Source organism: Amphiura filiformis, chromosome 19, assembly GCF_039555335.1.
Source record: "Amphiura filiformis chromosome 19, Afil_fr2py, whole genome shotgun sequence".
Taxonomy (NCBI): Eukaryota; Metazoa; Echinodermata; class Ophiuroidea; order Amphilepidida; family Amphiuridae; genus Amphiura; species Amphiura filiformis.
Window position 1 is genome coordinate 24,430,938 of NC_092646.1, and position 17,925 is coordinate 24,448,862.

Genomic DNA, 17,925 nt, shown 5'->3' on the forward strand with positions numbered 1-17,925 from the left:
GAACGAGGGACAGAGAAAATCAAATGCACAGCACGATTTTGCAGCTTCTGCAGTCTATTTCTTTCACCTTGAGTGATACCATAGAGGATTGCATTGCCATAATCAAGTCGGGACAGTATGAGAGAGCGAACAGCATGGTGACAGGTATCCTGGTCAATGAATTTACGGATGCGGTAAAGATTACGAAGATGGAAATTGACAGACTTTATGAGGGTGGTAATGTGGTCACGCATAGACATGGTGGGATCAAATAAGATTCCCAGATTCCGGATGGAATTGGAGGGCTCGATGATGACTGAGCTGCTCAAATGAAGCGCAGCAAAGAATTCAGTTTTTTGATCATTCAACTTGGGTTTATTGATTGTCATCCACTTCTTGATATCTGAGATACATGCAGACAATCTGGATAAAGCTAGATCAGAACTTCCAGGAACAGAAGGATCAAAGGCAGTATAAAGCTGTGTATGATCTGCATATACATGGTATCTCAAATGATGATGAGTTATGATATCAGCGACAGGTTTAGTGTAGAAAGTAAATATGAGAGGACCCACAACTGAGCCCTGAGGAACCCCAAAATCCACAGATTGCTCATCCGAAAGGGTGCCAGAGATACTGACACGATTTGTGCGGCTCTTGAGGTAGCTATCAAACCAGTTCAACACGAGACCACGCAGCCCATAAGATGTAGCAAGGCGAGATGTTAATAAATCATGGTCAATCGTGTCGAACGCCGCCGACAAATCCAACATGACAAGATAAACAGCCCTGTTATTGTCAATCTCATGCATAATGTCATTTTTGAAACGTAGAATGGCAGTTTCAGTGCTATGGTTGCCTCTATAAGCTGACTGAAAAGGTTGTTCCAGAGAATTTTCCATGATATATGAATCAAGACGACGAGAAACAACCTTTTCAATGACTTTGGATAGGATATATAGGAGACAGGCCTCTAGTTACTCAAGTTATTTTGATCCAAATTTGATTTCTTAAGGATCGGAGTAACTATGGCCCGACGTAAGGAGTCTGGGAAAACACCAGTACTGATGGAAGTATTCACAATATGTGAGACAAACTGAACCATATCATGGACATAGGTCTTAAGAAGCCATGTAGGCATGGAGTCCAGAGAACAAGTCGTCTTATTTGGTGCACGAACAATAATTTCAGAGATTTCATCATGATCAGCTGAAGCAAATGAAGATAACTCGCAATTTACAGGAACATCATGAAACCCGAAAGCAGACGACCGTCCATCTCTTCAAGGTCTATGTATGAACAGAGCACATCCAGATCTTATGCAAATTGTTTCTTGACTATCTACCCATGTTTAGCCAGTATATTCTCAACATGAAAACAAAGAGAACCTGCAGAAAGTACTGGAAGTGTCGTTTGTTGTATTGAGGCAATGCATCATGTTGCAAAGCATTCTGGGAAGGGCAATATATCTTCTCTGGGGTCACCCACCTTGAACAAAAAGCAGGGACTGCCTTTTTAGGAGAGGGAGAACAATCGCTCTCTACTGCTCTCCTTAAATCTGATATAAGAGAGTGATTTTTAGCTCTCCTTAGTTGACCATTCTCTCCTTACATTGTATTGAAAATGCTCTAAAGAGCTCTTCTTGAAGGTTCCAGAAGAGCTATTTAATGCTCTCCTGCAAATTCCAAGACAGTCTCTGAAAAAGGGGATTGTGTAATCATTGGAACATTTCAATTGTGCAGCTTGTACATTTCAATGAAATTAGGCTTCATTCCATATTGAAAAACGTTTCCCAACAATTATGCACACCGAAGGGTCACTTCCATTTCACTTTAACCATGTGATGGGATAAAGCGAACAAGTAGTCTTCACAAAAATTGATTTCAGGATAGTAACCACCAAACTACCAGTTAATACGACATCAGTCCAGCATCATCTCAAATGTCATCATTCATTAATACACATTACATACTTCTTACTTAGGTAATATTCATTGAGGAAAAAGAGAAGAGTTTTTGAACGAAAAACCCGACACAATCAGTATAGATAATGGTCCGATAATGGACTAAAATTCATCAATTTTGGGCATGAAAAGGTGTTCTCAATAATAAAAAATTTTGAAAACATGCATGTTAAATGAGTACCATTATCTAGCCGAGTCATCCAGTCAGGGTTCTGAGGAATTTTCATTTTAAAATTAAATTCTCAGATCCGGAAACTTTCCGAGATTTGAGAAAAATCTGGCAATCCGGAAATGTGACATCTCTGCAGTTTGGTTGTTCATCCACCTATACATTCCAGGTCTATAATTTCACTGGGATTACAAACAAAATACGAGCTTTCACCCAATTCGCCAGGCAGTGATGAAAGCGATATCGCCAATTTTGAGGTCGCCATTGGATTAACACATAATCATGAAATCGTCACAAACAATTCTAAATTTGTTATGTGGTGTCAAAGCAAAATTATCTTACTCTAAAACCGTCAGGGTACGACAAAGTACCCCACTGCAAGTATGTCAATTTTCCATTGGTAATTGCTAACCGTGTATTTTGAATGGGGCTGACAGCCCTGTATCTTCGCCAGCCTCGTACGTCACGTGTTGTGCTTCCTACGCCGCCTGCAATTCGCCTATTGCACGGTTCCGCCATATGCGGGGATAGCCTCGACCTGGCAATAGACATGAATGGAAGTATTACGCATGTTATATGACTGGTTCAATCCCCATTGGCCCATTCATGCATGCTGCTAGATCGAAGCTCTCCTCTCATATAGTGGAACAATTTGCAATTTGTTTGGGGTAAATTGGGACAGGAAGAAGGGCGAGGCGGTCAATCAGCTTGCACACCTTCTAAGTTACCATTTTGCTACACAAAACAAAAGAGACAAATCACACAAATACCAATTGTTGTTCAGGATACCTTGTAAGGTACGGCTATATATTTGAACATTATTTCCTTTGTATCTACATATCATAGGAAGATATAATAGCAATTCATTTTTGATTGACACAAAGATGCACAGGGAACAAACCAACATGTTATTCCAACCATCATTAATGTGACTTTCCATTTGACAATAAACATAAGCTCATTGTCTTTCTTGTTAATTTCTTTATTTGGAAAAGCAAATTTTCAACAAAAAAATTTTCCTGAAGACGGGATCTCTGTACTACGAGTATCGACTGCTTGTGAGCACAACACTGTTAAGTGCCAAGGCTGGTTGAAGCACAAAAAGGATAGCTGCCTTTGTTTAACCTTAGCAGTTAACCTTTCTGTGTTCCAGGCAGTCTTAGCAGTTAACCGTTTTACGCTCCAGTCTTGTTTGTTGCAATTTTATCAGTGTGAATAACTTTGCCAACTTGCATACACATACAGTCATACACTGTATGTCCAATTAAGTATATGGAGCTCTTTCTGCTGCTGCAATTGACATTCATCTCCAAAAGATTTGACAAATTTTAGCAAGTGTAGATGCACAATTTACTTATAAATGCTGGTTTCTACTTTCCTGCCACTTGCCGGTTTGCTGACAATTTTTACGTCATGATAAGCAATAGCAACACCAGCAGCAAGCCGATGTATCGACCACTCTATCACTTTACTCAAAGCAGGGCCTAGATTTTGACAAGAATCACAGAATTGATTCTCGTAATGATTTGGTTGCGAGAATCAACTTCTCTCATTGTATCATACAGTAAGTGCAGCGACTAAGATGGATTTTGGTTCTTGCAAACCAAGACAAAATCTAGGCCCTGCAAAGCGACAAATCACTAGCAGTTGAATTCCAAGTTGACCAGGGAGCGTTGCTGCTCTGTCGTATATGCACTTGATGAGCACAGAGGTGCAACATTCAAAGTCACGAGTCATGCCGCTTGCAGAAAAATGCAAGCGGCGTGAAGAAACCAGCATTAGTCTCATCTCGATGGATTGATTTAACCTTGGTTTGCTCCTTAGCATTGTTTTTAAGAAATCCATTAACCAAAATAGAAATAGTCTACACATTACAAAATAATCATGCTGTATTAATTTAACATAAATACATCTCAAAAAAACAAGCAAATGGAAAAATAAAGCTAATAGGGGGGCGATTTTACGCATCAAACTTAAATATTTGGGTTTGAAAACATACTACGCAAACAAACATGGGGAGTGTACATGTGTAGTCGTAGGAAGAAATATTGAAATTGGCACACAGATATCCAAAAAAATGTGAAAATAGTTTTCTCTATGCATAATTTTTGCCATATTGTATTGTCACCTATGGGAAACCAAATAGTGAATTTTTCAGACATGTACCATAGCAAAGCTAATCAAGACAGGTGTTACAGAAGTTTGCATACATGATAACAAGCTTCACGCATCATCTGCAATGTCGTATTATGGTGCACGCCAAATGGGACTATTCCACTTGATATCCATACACCCCCTGTGGGCTATTCCAGTTGAAAACCATACACCCCCTATTGAAAAAAAATTCCAAGACATGACCTTAATCTTCCACACGGAGTGGAAATTTCAAATGGGGTTACCTGAATGGGCGACTCCATTTGAAATCTACAGTTCCTGTGTAGAAGATTCAATGTCGTCTTGCGGGTTTATGGATTTCAACTCGAATAGCCCAATGCAAGCAACAGATCACAAAAAAAATAAGAATCAAATGTGATTCTTGTAAATAGTTTTCTGTGACAATTATCTGATTCTCATCCCATATTTGCTATGTAACCATAAGTCTATGAGAATCAATCTTGATTCATGCAAATTTGTTAAGAATCTTTGTGAAAATTGATTCAGGATACTAGATTCACTACATCCCCAGTTCATGAGTGACAAGCAAATTACTTTAGGGACCAAGATTTCTAGAGACAACACAAACTTCATATCTACACCAGTTGAATCAATCAAAAATAAATTGCAGTGCAGACATTTTAAACTGATTTTACTGGCGCACACATAGAAGTTGGCATTTCTGTCAGGAATTGCTCTCTCTTTCTATAATGGAGTCGGCATTCTCCACTTTTAATTTCCATGAAAAAATGTGCACCCGTTCTTCCTCTTATCAAAACTAGGGATAGACAGCTTTTCACAGTGATGTTGGAAGATTTATGTGAAGTTAAACGAGCAAAACAAAGCAGCATGAGGGTCCGGATACTGTAATTATTCAAATGCTAAGCCTATTATGTGATTTCGATGCCATAATTAATGATGGTGTTCTGCTTAAACAATGAAGAATAATGTCTTCAAAAACATAAATCGTGGAATTTACAACTATTATTCTGCGAAGAAAGCAACTGTTAGTTGACAACAATTAAGCTTTGTGCTCAGGGAAATAGAAATATTACGTAGTACGTTGTACATCATATGTACTTCTAAACAAGATTTTAATTTTAAAAGTTTCTGCCAAATTTTCTTTTCCTTTATCAGAATGCAAAGATGGCATCACAACTTGGCCTACCGTGCTTCTCGGCAAATAATGCCACGTCATGGAAAAAGAAAATCTGACACCAGCAGAAGTTATTGCCATACATGTAGGTGTGCAATGATAAAGCATTTGATAAAGCTGTTGCGATATCAATTAATATTGAGATTTTTAAAATTTACATGCAAACAATAAGTTCAATACCATGAACATCCAATGTTTTCTACATGCCACAGTTGTGTATTTAGGATGGCTATTCCTGTAGAAATCAACTCCCCCTACATAGACATGGCCGTAATCTCCCACACAGGGAGTGTGAATTTTAATTGGGGTTACCTGAATGGGCGACTCCATCGGAAGTCTACACCTCTGTGTGGGAGATTAAGGTCATGTCTTCCATATGGGGTGTATGGATTTCAACTGGAATAGCGTAATTGACTCGCATTAGCATTTTTCTTCCGATAAAAATGCATTTCACTTTGGAGACTGAAAGCCAACAATACTGATGCAAGAAAATCACACTGGAAAATTCAGTCTTTGCAAGTATTATCAATATTATCTTCAATATCGCAACAGCCTATTTTATTTGGATCCTATGAAATGCGCAGACAAAAGTTACAATTTTATCATGTGTAAAAAATGAGAAGTTACAAATCTGGGGACATTGCCCCTTTATCCTGTTTCAAGCAGCTTAAGCGAGTCTCAATTCTTGAAGCATTTGAAGCTGAAAATTTGATATGGTCACTGTGTACTGGCCTATTATGTTCGTTTCCATTCCCGTTATCTTTTCAAACTGTTCCTCAGATAATACAATGTTGATGGAAGCGCAATGTAGCGAATGAAAGAATGCCTCGCTCTTTTCATAAAGATGAGAACCACTCTTTGAGAATCAGGTTATTTCTGTATTTCTACAAATAATAAATAACAGATCGAATCTAAATTTCCACTTTTCAATAGAAACAAAGATATTCATTCACAACCTTGCACAACAGGCCATCTACCACAATTAACCCCCTTTCTATTCATACATTCAGCTTCAAAAACTTCAAAATGGATTGGCGAAATCACAAACAGTACTGTTCTAAATTCTCTTTAGTTTCACTTTAAGCTGCTTGTAACACACTTTGTTATTAAATACCAATGATTTCCTATCTTACATACAGGACACTTTCCAATACCTTGCAAACTGTCCGCAACTCCTTTATATACTTACCAAATTTTGATTCTTTTCCATTTTTTCTTAATATTTCACCTCTACTAAACCTCAATCTGTTTACTACTCATCACACATGTCATATAAAAAACATCTTATTCCAAAAATTCTAGCATGAAAAAAAAAATCCATTCCATGCACACAAAAAAAATACTCAACACCATCAACCGTGTCTGTTGTCACATAAATCGTGCAAGGCGATCCCGAAGAAAAAGTAATCCCGTAATATTTTTTACGCTGAATTTGGAATTACTTATGCAAAGTCGTTGGGTCCTGATGATTCCATGTCACCCTTAGAGTCAAGGGATTGGTCTCTGCATACAGGGTGCTAATGGCCCCATAGCATAGTACAATTGTCCATGTTATCTTACAAATATTACCAGTTGAAAGTCTCTTAAAATTTATGACTCTTCTTTTGACGGTGCATCAAAGTCTTCTACCAATTCTGTTTCAAAAGAAAAACAAGATAGGAGCATGTTAATAATAGTTGAAGAAATCACCAAGTAGACAAAAGATTTAAGATAAATTCATCTTTACAAGTCCAACAATGTTAGAACAGGCATTCTCAAATGCAATTCTCCAATGCAAGAGCGAGCGCAGTGTATATAGGGGCCCGCCTTATGGCCCCAGGTGGAGTAGCTCATGGATTTTGGCCCTGGGAGGGGCTCTCTTGGCATGTATTGTAGGAAGGCCCTGGGAGGGGCTTTCTTGGCATGTATTGTACAAGTTTTCAAATTATTTTTTTTAAATGGAGGTCGCGCTCTCTTAGCATGTATTGTAAGTTCTCACATTATGTTTTTTAAAGTGATGTTGCGGGCCACTTACAAAAACTCATCCCCACAACTTGAGGATAACCTCTAAGACATGAAGGTTATAGAACTATGCCATTGGAAATGAGGCCATTTATTCTGGTTGAAATCTACACTCCTCCTGTGAATGATTTTGGAAATAACTTCCATGGGGAGAATATGAATTTCAAATATGTACTTTAGCACATTAACCGACTCAATTGAAAACTCATCCTCCCTCTTTAGAAGATTCAGGTTGAGTATTTCTCAGAGGGTATATGAAATTCAAATGGAGCTGCCTAATGTGTTCATTCAATCTTAAATTCATACTCCCCCTGTGGGAGATATTTCCAAAATCTTCCACAGGTGGAGTGTGGTATTTGAATGGAATAGCCCATTAATGGTGCTAGTTGCCTACATACCTGGGACATCTTCATCATCCTCGTCGATTGTGTCTGCTTGCACGCCCAGTTTGGCTCCGCTTTCTTGGATGGGAACACTTTGTGCTAATTTTCTCAAACTACTTGCACTATCAACTCCCTATTCAAGATAAAATATATAACGAATACATGTGAATCATTTTAAAGCAAAACATATTGGGTTTAAAAAAAGGAATATTAATAATAATATTTATAGATGAAAAACATGATATGTGTCACAATCCGGTCCATGGGGGCTAAAGGCAGCAAATTTGAAATTGAGATAAGGAGTAAAAAAAAACCCAATAAAATAAATAACACAAACTCACAAAGGCATACATATTTTGACCAAGAATAGAATTAAAAACAGTAAATCATCCCTAGGGTTCCCGCACCTTGAAGCTGTTAAAATTCATGGACTTTCAAGGTCCAAACGCATGATTTTCAAGGACTTACCACAACACAAAAATCATGATGCAGCTCTCCATGCTGCACATATTTTAAGGTAAAATTCCAATTTTCAAGGACTTTCAAAGACCTTGTGCAAATTTCCAGGCCTTGAAAATGTCTTTTCAAATTCAAGGACCGTGGGAACCCTGCATCCCATCTCATACTTGATAATAGCATTTCACCTATCCATAACTTTTATGATGGGACTTTTTACGCTGGAAATGTGATGCACTACTTTTCCCGGCCCCCACTTACCAATTGACTAATGATTCCTGGCAACATCTCTGTGAGCTGCTTGGTCTCAGCGTGGCCACTGATGGCAAATGTGTTCGCTGCAAGTGATGCCTGCACCTTAGGGTTGTTAAAGTGTATAACTGAACCATCATCTTTTATCATATTCACCTGGAGGGAGGAGAAATCAATTGCAAGAAATATGTTACTACAAATAGCAGATCTACTTGTCAAGACCCATCTATGATATGGCAAACAGTGAGGACAGGGGAACCCCAAATGCTGGGATTTGTGCTTCATGCTTGCAGAACATTCTTGTAACGACATTTCCTGATCAAGTAAAAACCAACAAAAGTACAAAAGCACAAACATGTATTTGCGATCTGTTTAAGGTTAGTAACTATTTTAGACTGTTGCAATTTGGTAGTTCACAGCATCTTGCCATTGGTAGTAAGCTTTGACAAAAATTGCATTGCTCACCTCATAGCGAGTGTGTCGAAGAATTCAAATATCACAGATATACTTTTGTAGGTCCTGGGACTCAGGGGTAGCATTAAGGCCCGAAAGTCGGGGGTTGTTTTCCTGTGTTTTTCACTCCTGAGCTTGCAGAAAATCCAAATACATTGGGTGAAAATTAAATCTCGGGGGTGAAAAATATTTTGCAGTGTAGTCAGGGGTAGGAGTAAGGTCCAAAAGTAGAGGGTCAGAGTTCACCCCGAGCTTGCACATATTCCCAATATAGAGGATGAAAAATTGATATTTTTTTAATTTAGGGGGTCATTCACCTCCGATCGGGGTTAACGCTACCCCTGCTGTGACTCTTGAGTTTCAAAGAAAGCTGAAACAACATCACCTTTGTAAAACATACATAACTCATACAATAAATCAAGCAAGTTCAAGGTATACGATTTGTAGAATGAACTTCTGCAAAACATCAATCAAGGTGTTATTTTTCAATAATATATTGATTTAGATAATGAAAATGCAATATCTAGTCAACCATTATGCCCCATCATGTCTGGATTGTCTGGGAACATATTTACAAGCAGCATTAATATAGTCAAGTCACCGCAAACTTGTAATGTTGCATCTGACGTCAACTGTCACTCATAATGCCACGCCCCTCAAGGATGATGTGACTTGATGTCAGACGCAACATTCCAGGTTCATCTCTGTCGGTGACCCATCTCTGCCGGAGTGCCGGTGAATCACTCACCTCTTCAATTCCGGGTATATTATTAACGCCTAGTTTTTTAAGTGAACTCTGTAGTTTTTTATCATCTGTAGTTGCTGTTCTGTGGACGACCTTCTTCTTTCTCCTGGCGGAGCCTTTGCCTCCTATACGTACTTGCTGTGCCTGACTCTGTAACTTTTGCAACCTTTCAGGATTCATGGTTTTGTTATTAATTTATCGACTTTGGTATGTAGGCGTGAACAATTATCTGAAGAGATAAAATAGGAAATAAAGAAACAAGAATAAAATCAGTGCCAATGTTCTACTAGCAGGGTTGAAATAGTTGACTCTTTCGAGGTCAACATTTGAGTAAAAACTCAAGGTAACTTTCATGCCCAAAATGGCATGTATGTAGTTCCAGCAACCAGGGTTCGAATTCGGCTGTATCGCATAGCAGTTTGCTCCACATTTTGAAGTAACTGCTACCCAATTTTGCATTTGTATAGCACTTTTTATAGTGCTTTTGTATATATGGAAGTGTCCTGATTATGATGAATTAGCCAAAAACTGCTACGCAAATTTTTTTAACGAATTCGAACCCTGCCAGCAACTGTAACTCAGATGGGTTACAGGGCACGCTATTGACATCTGTTCCACAAATAAGAAACATCACAATACATGTATGTGGGCTCATTGTAGGCTCCAAGGATGTAGCTGCGAAACTGTCTCAAGGACAGTTTGGGCGTGCCAGGGTCAAGGTCAGAAATTTGGTGCAAATTAATTCTCGCTAAGATTCTCGTCAACAAAATAACAAGAATCTAAATGGATTCTTGTAAATATTTCAGTTTATTATGCTAAGTAATATGGCGAGAATCCATAGTGCAAAATTCCACTGGGAGAATCCAAAAGGATTCTCGCACTTGGTTGAGAATTTCTGACCCTGCATGGATGGAGGATTTTAATCCCATTGTACCAGGGTTTGGGCATGCATGGATGATTTTAATCCCATTGTACCATACTCAAAGTTGAGATAATTGATCTACAATGTACATTGATCTTATCTTTTGTTGGCTTCATCATCATTCCCAGAGTTGGCAAAAACTGCAATCTTCATGGGAGTAATTTACTTCTAGTGCAAATTAAACTGGTCCAAAAATTGCTCTGCAAAATTTCTTAATGATTCTTCATGATTTGGATAATTATCATAATTATTGGGTTCATTCTCTTTTATGTTTCTACAATTTATGTAGAGAGGGTCTACAGTAAGCACCGGAGGAAAACGCGATCACGGTTTTCGCGGCCGAAATTGCGTTTTTTGGGTGCATATCTGCAATTGCATTTTTCAAAACAAAAAAAAATTTAATTTTTACTTTTTTTTTTAAGTTATAGACCCTAACTTTTTTGTTATTCAAGGTTGGAACCAGAGAAGAACTGCTATTAAAAAACCCCAAAAAACCCTACAAGTTCTGAGGTTTTTATTCAAAGCTGGATAGAGTTGTACATTTTAAATACTTTTGCTTCTATTGAAAAGCTAGTAATGTATGTTTTATTCAATATGTCCCAGGCTGTTCAATAGTAGCAAATTGTATTTTTAAAAGTTGTACATTTTTCGCATTTTTTGGAACCCCCGGAAAAAAATATGACTTCGTTGTGACTCAATGTAAGGATGCTGTTCATATTACTTTGGTAAACGATGGACGTTCATTAAAATCTATGACATTTCAAACATGAATTCATAAATGATAAAAGATAAATTTTGTCGGAAAGTGATTTTAGGGGGGTCAAACTTGGGTTTCAAATGGCAAATGAAAATTGAAATTGATAGCAAGCAAAATATTGCGCAATTTCTGTGGCGCTCTCATTCCACACACATGCGTCATTTTCATGAAATTTACCTCCAAACCGATTTATATTGCTATTTCCAAGTTTCTAGTAAATATTTAATTTAGGCAATAGACCCTTAAATTCAGATTTGATTTTGATCATTTTACCAGCCGTATGGTAAAAAATAGATCCCCGGTCCCCCGGCCCAGCCAAGTTTTTGATCGGCTACCATGGGAAAACGGGTAAGAGCAAGGATCTAAAACTTCTGGATTTTTCTTAGTACAGGGATCTATACGGTGATTTTTTTATTTTGGGTGGATCACCGTATATTAGTGCCGTCGTCGGGACCGTTTTTTAATGTCGACATAATTCGTATACCAACGTCGACAGTGTGTCGACATAAAAAAAATTCTAAAAAAAATTTCTTTTTTAATTTTTCAAAAAATATTTTTGGCCAGAAAAGCAAGTTATAGGCCCAAAATGACTTGTTATTCAAGGTTGGAAACCAGAGAAAATCAGAAATACTGCTACTCAAAAAAAAAAAAAATTTTTTTTTTTACAAAGTTGGATACATTTGTATATTTTAATTACTTTTGCTTCTATAGAGGTTATCCGTGTTCTATAAGCTGCATATCCTACCAGCGACTCCTATACCTTGTTTAGGACTTTCAAAAGAAGTACCTGCATCTTCTACCATGACTATTTCAAAATAGCCCGCCAAAGTCATGCAGGTAACTCCGAGGTCGTGCATTGAATTAGTTTGAATGAGGAATACTACGGGAACCAGCGCCTTTTGTTAGAAGTCACGCATGAGTAAAGTGGATAACCTCTATTGAACAGCTAGCAATGCATACTAATTCAATGTGTCCCTGACTGTTCAATAGAAGCAAAGGTAATCAAAATAAACAAATTTATCCAACTTTGTAAAAAAAAATTGGCATTTTTTTTTTTTTAGTAGCAGTATTTCTCTGGTTTCCAACCTTGAATAACAAGTAATTTTGGGCCTATAACTTACTTTTAGAATTTTTTTTTTTGATGTCGACATGTCGGGATACGTGCCGACGTCGACATTATGTCGACATAAGGCATGTTGACGATGGCACTACCGTATATAGGCATTTTACATTGAAAATACATGTCACCCATGCAGTAGGTATGCCAGGCAAACACATAATTTGCTAGTCAGCCAAATTCGCCGAAAATGTCAATGCATTTTTACATAGAAATTTAAAACAACTGGCCGAAGAAGGAAACCTACATAAATATGTTTTCTATACTTCACTTGACCCAAATATAAGATTTTTTATGGTGATAAGACACTCGCTCATGGAATTTTAAAGGGATTTTGATAGCAGTTCCATTAAAAAAAGCTGCTATCATAATGAGACAAAAGATCTAGAAACACCCCGAAATGCCGTTTTGGGGAATTTTGCTAGCTGAATCTTTTGACATTGTTTGATGAAAGTCAATCTTTGACAAGATGTAACTTTGCTACGGAAAGTGCTATGAAAAAAGGGTTTTCAGTTTTGGCTTTGTTTACTCAAGTCAAGGGCTTTAATTTGATATATAAAATGATGCAGTTTGATGGCAAATTTGAATTCACCTAGCATATCTACATGCAGCACGCAATTGAATAGCACTTCTTTAGCAGCCCGGTGCTGCACAGGTTCGCTGTTTACCAGTTGCTCTCGTCTATGTAATCGGCAATCGCGGAGCCTAAAAAACGGTTACAGCCCGCTAGTCCGAAGGCCCGCCAGTCCGAAGGTTCGTTAGTCCGAAGGTTCGCTAGTCCGAAGGTCCGCTAGTCCGAAGGTTCTCTATTCCGAATTCTAAATAAGGTCCGCTAGTCCGAATTTCTAACAAGGTTCGCTAGTCTGAATTTTAAATAAGGCTCGCTAGTCCGAATTATATATAAGGTTCGCTAGTCCGAATTTAAAATCATGTCCGCTAATTCGAATTTGATTTAGGGTTCGCTAGTCCGAATTATAAATAAGGTTCGCTAGTCCGAATTTTAAATAAGGTCCGCTAGTCCGAATTTAAGAAAGAAAGAAAGAAAGAAAAAAGAAAGAAAGAAAGAAAGAAAGAACGAACTTGAGAAAGAAAGAAAGAAAGAAAGAAAAAATTAAAGGAATAAGGATATATAGAGAAAGTAATCAATGAAGAAATAAAATAAATAGAAAAGTTTGTATTTTAGACATTCATATTGGCCTAGCTCTCGTTGTTGTTTTGAATTATATCCATTACTATTGAGGCGATGGTGTATATTTGATTGCAATTTCATTCATTCTGCAAAACCTACATCAGTAATTTTTAAAAGGAATAAATATTCAAATACTTTAGAAAAACAAAACAGCATCTATACCATGTATACTTTTTATGTCTTTAGAACAAAAATATACAGTTTTCATCGATTTGGAAACTTATTGGGTTACTTGCATTGTTTCCTTTCTGAAAATGTATACTTTTATGTACATGCCATCATATACCTTTAAAGAAACATTGCAAAACATGAACAATGTTGTGAACCTGTGCGCACCTACTCAGGTAAGGCCGTGTAAAATTAATATTTTGGTTCTCGTCCCCTCCCTCCTCAATTTCTGGGATTTGTCAGATTTTTTTTTTTTTTTTTTTAGATTTTTCAATTTTTTAGACTTTGGAATGATTTATGAAATCTTCATACATATAAATAAGTTTATTAGAGAACAAGCATCACTTCCAAGTCTTTTTGTTGTACTTTAGGGGTTTATCCCTCAGAATCTCACATTTGAAAAAAAAAAAAGGCCTCATCGTTTCCTCGAGCACTGTTGGAGAAGACCGAAAACTACTGACAATGCTAATTTTACATTGGAAAAAAAACAAAACAAAAAAAAACACCTCCCTCCCTCATCAATTCATGAAAATCCTCTGGACGAGAACCAAAACATTAATTTTATACGGCCTAACACGCTATATTTGATCAAACACCTCCAATACATTTTGAGACCGGTGTATGGCGCTGATCAGGTTCTTTAAAGAAAATTCGGACTAGCGGGCCTTATGTAGAATTCGGACTAGCGGGCCTTATTTATCATTCGGACTAGCGAACCTTATATAAAATTCGGACTAGCGGACCTTATTTAAAATTCGGACTAGAGCACCTTTTTTTGATTCGGATTAGGGAACCTGATTAACAATTCGGACTAGCGAACCTTTTAATAAATTCGGACTAGCGAACCTTCGGACTAGCGAACCTTCGGACTAGCGAACCTTTTTTTTCGGACTAGCGAACCTTTTTGCGAATTCGGACTAGCGACCCTCACGTCCTCCATTGAAATACGTGTTCGGACTAGCGAACCTTCGGACTAGCAAACCTTCGGACTAGCGGTCCTTCGGACTAGCGGGTACTCGCCTAAAAAACATGGTGCACATACATATCATGACATCGGGAATTGACGCAAATTTTACGGTAAAAAAAACCCCAAAAGAAATCATACGGTGAGAAAATATTCTAGGTATGACTTGTTGTAATTGTACTAAGCTTTTCTACTATTCTAGTGCATTTATGTGTGTAGAAACAACATTTAGGTATCCTAGGTGAATTCAAATTTGCCATCAAATTGCATCGTTTTATATATCAAATTAAAGCCCTTGAGGTCATGTTTTTTGAGGTGGGCACCCAAAAAAGGTGGAGCTGTCACATTTTCCAAATTGTTTTCTCTTCTTATTCCTATATTTTGGCTAAAATCCATCATGAAGAGATGGTTTTGGTCTTATTTTGAAGATAAATTATTAATTTAATGAAAAACAAAACAAATACAGTTGAACAAATGTATTAATTAATTGCAACTGCTTAATTAAGTTAATTAGTCAGGGGTGGAGCCGGTAGAGGAGGAGCCGGTAGAGGAGGAGCTCTGTGTAATTCCAATGGGAAGTTGGTGTTCATTAATAAAATTTATTCACTTTGTTGCCTAGTAGAAGTAAAACTGCATTTGCATAATGTTAATCTTACTTTTTAACTTTCTATATTATAATTGCCTAGGTAATCTTAATAAATTTAATAATTAAGGATTTAATGAGCTAAAGTTCAATTAATGCAGTGGAATGTGTGTCATGCAATACAATGGGCTTTAAATTTTGCATGCATGAAAAAAGGAATGAAAATAAATTTCAGCTGTCATAAATAGATCTTTTGGTTTTAAATTGTTTTAAATCTTCTCAAAGGAGATTTACAGTCAAAGGATTTAATCTGATGACATATTGATCTCTAGTTATTGTTAGTTTATTGATGTAGGTTTATTGTGCATATAGGCCTACATGTACATGTACCATTGTGACAAATTATTCACTGTATATTGATTTTTGGAACACCCTATGGGAATTAGATATTTAAATGTGATATTATAGCAATTCTTTAAACTATTTTGAATACATTATATTCCAAATTTAAAGCTTATTTGCTTTCAATTAATGGCACTTAGCAAAATGTTACATTAAATTAGCAAAATGTTACAATTTAAAATACAACTTTTTCACACCCTGTATAATGCAATGGGCTTAACAAATATAGTGCAAACTATATATTTTATGAAAGGACTAATTGTGTACATTCCAAATATCAAATTCATTTTCCAATTTAATACACTATGTAGAAATATTGGAGTGGTAAAGAAATGTAATTTTTTAGGTATTTTTGAGTGGAATCACCCTGTATATTTTTTGGCACACCCTGTATATCCACTCAAACTTTACAGATTTGCATTCCTGACAATATATGCTTTATAAAAATGTATACTTTTACATAGTTTGGGTGAAAACTTTTAGAAATATAATCAGAAATACAAAAAAGGTGTTGATTTTTGACAAATTGCAAGATGTGACGCAATTGGGTCCCACCTCAAAAAACATGACCTTGAGTAAACTAAGCCAAAACTGAAAACCTTTTTCATAGCACTTTCCGTAGCAAAGTTACATCTTGTCAAAGATTGACTTTCATCAAAAAGATTCAGCTAGCAAAATTCCCCAAAGCGGCATTTCGGGGTGTTTCTAGATCTTAGTCTCATGGCGATGGCAGCTTTTTTAATGGAACTGCTATCAAAATCCTCTAAAATTCCATGTGCGACTTGATTATCACCATAAAAAATCATATATTTGGGTCAAGTGAAGTATAGAAAACATATTTATGTCGGTTTCCTTCACCCACCTATTCTCGAAAAAAATTCAAATTTCTATGTAAATATGCATTGTGTTGGGGCCCGGTCTCGGCGAATTAAGCTGACTAGTAAATGTGTTAACTAAGGTTTGCCTAGGTTACCTACAACATTTGCATGCTTTGTTGAGTGAAATTTAAAGAAATTGTGCTAGTGGCATGAGTGGGGAGCCATCTCATTAGTCATGATATGACATGTGAATGTGATTGTGAATTGACATGATTGATTTGTGAGGAATGACAGTACATGACTTTTCATGAGTAACTGGTTTTTTTATGTTCCCGTACCGATAATATTTAATATATCGGATGACTCCAAAGTCTCCAGCCAGAATAATCAAGTATATTAGGATCATAATTATGGACAGCTCATCATGACCATGCATGCATGGACAACATGATGGCTGTTGGATGGTACTGAATGATGAGTGAATCACTGCAATACTGCCCAATCATTCATGCACTGCACAAACTGATGAACATGAACATGCATGTCATGCATGTGAATGAATTGAAACACAACAATCAATGTTCAGCATGTTTGCGAACGCCTGAAAAGTGATGGGCAACTGTATCGGAGTATACAAAATGATTAGTGGTAAATGGTTGTGATAGGTAGTATTAGGATCTTCAACATTAAACGGGAAAAACAATGACTTATGTATTAAAAACATACTTTACCGTACCTTCTCTGTGCCGAAATCATCCACGAGGTTTCACGAAAGATGGCCGATGAAGGATGTGACGTCAGGAACAAAATAAGTCTCTTTTACAAAATGCATCACCTCGCTTTTGTGGTGCATACCTTTCATATACCGTTCATCTGTTTCGTATTTTTAATTCTAGCAACGAGACTATCAATTATTGAAAAACATTGGTATTTATGGTTCCTAAATTATTAAATATTCTAAAGAATTACTCTTCATAGAATTGGAAAATTCACAAAAAATGATAATATATAAAAAGAATGGTAGATTTCATTTTAAAAAAACATTACCACATCCCGGATGGAGTATTATTTATTTTTGCATAATTAGATGCTATTTTTAGTAGTTACAACACTCCCTTTGATATTACTGTTTCTCCACAAATTGAGCTTTAGACCGTGCTTTAGATAAGTTGTAATATAAAGTAAATTTGAAATTGGCATATTATTGATTTAGTATTTGAGAGAAACAAATAAAGGAAAATAACGTCTTCTTTTGTAGCTAAGGTCTTTTTTCCAGAGTTGAGGGAGGATGTGC

The 17,925-nt window shown here is 36.8% G+C and overlaps 1 protein-coding gene across 2 annotated transcripts; it reads right to left on the reverse strand.

Annotated features, from left to right (window-relative positions):
- Positions 1-2,884: 2,884 nt before the first annotated feature.
- LOC140141099 (transcription factor BTF3 homolog 4-like) lies at positions 2,885-17,468 on the reverse strand. Of its 2 annotated transcripts, none has more exons than XM_072162882.1 (5): positions 17,368-17,468; positions 9,715-9,940; positions 8,523-8,669; positions 7,821-7,938; positions 2,885-7,055 (listed from the first exon to the last, which is right to left on the reverse strand). In XM_072162882.1, exons 2-5 carry the CDS (start codon positions 9,889-9,891, stop codon positions 7,012-7,014), a joined length of 486 nt encoding a protein of 161 aa, XP_072018983.1. In that variant the 5' UTR covers positions 9,892-9,940; positions 17,368-17,468; the 3' UTR covers positions 2,885-7,011. The 2 variants fall into 2 exon arrangements, with proteins under 2 accessions (XP_072018983.1, XP_072018984.1); XM_072162883.1 differs by having other exon boundaries at positions 17,358-17,378.
- Between the last annotated feature and the right edge of the window lie 457 nt (positions 17,469-17,925).

Bases quoted from the DNA above. Each gene is read 5' to 3' on its own strand.
- LOC140141099 (XM_072162882.1), bottom strand. From the start codon at position 9,891: ATGAATCCTGAAAGGTTGCAAAAGTTACAGAGTCAGGCACAGCAAGTA. The intron at 8,670-9,714 runs GTGAGTGATTCA...TCCTCCCTCCAG, and splicing joins ATATACCCGGAATTGAAGAG to GTGAATATGATAAAAGATGA. The intron at 7,939-8,522 runs GTAAGTGGGGGC...TATCTTGAATAG, and splicing joins CAGGAATCATTAGTCAATTG to GGAGTTGATAGTGCAAGTAG.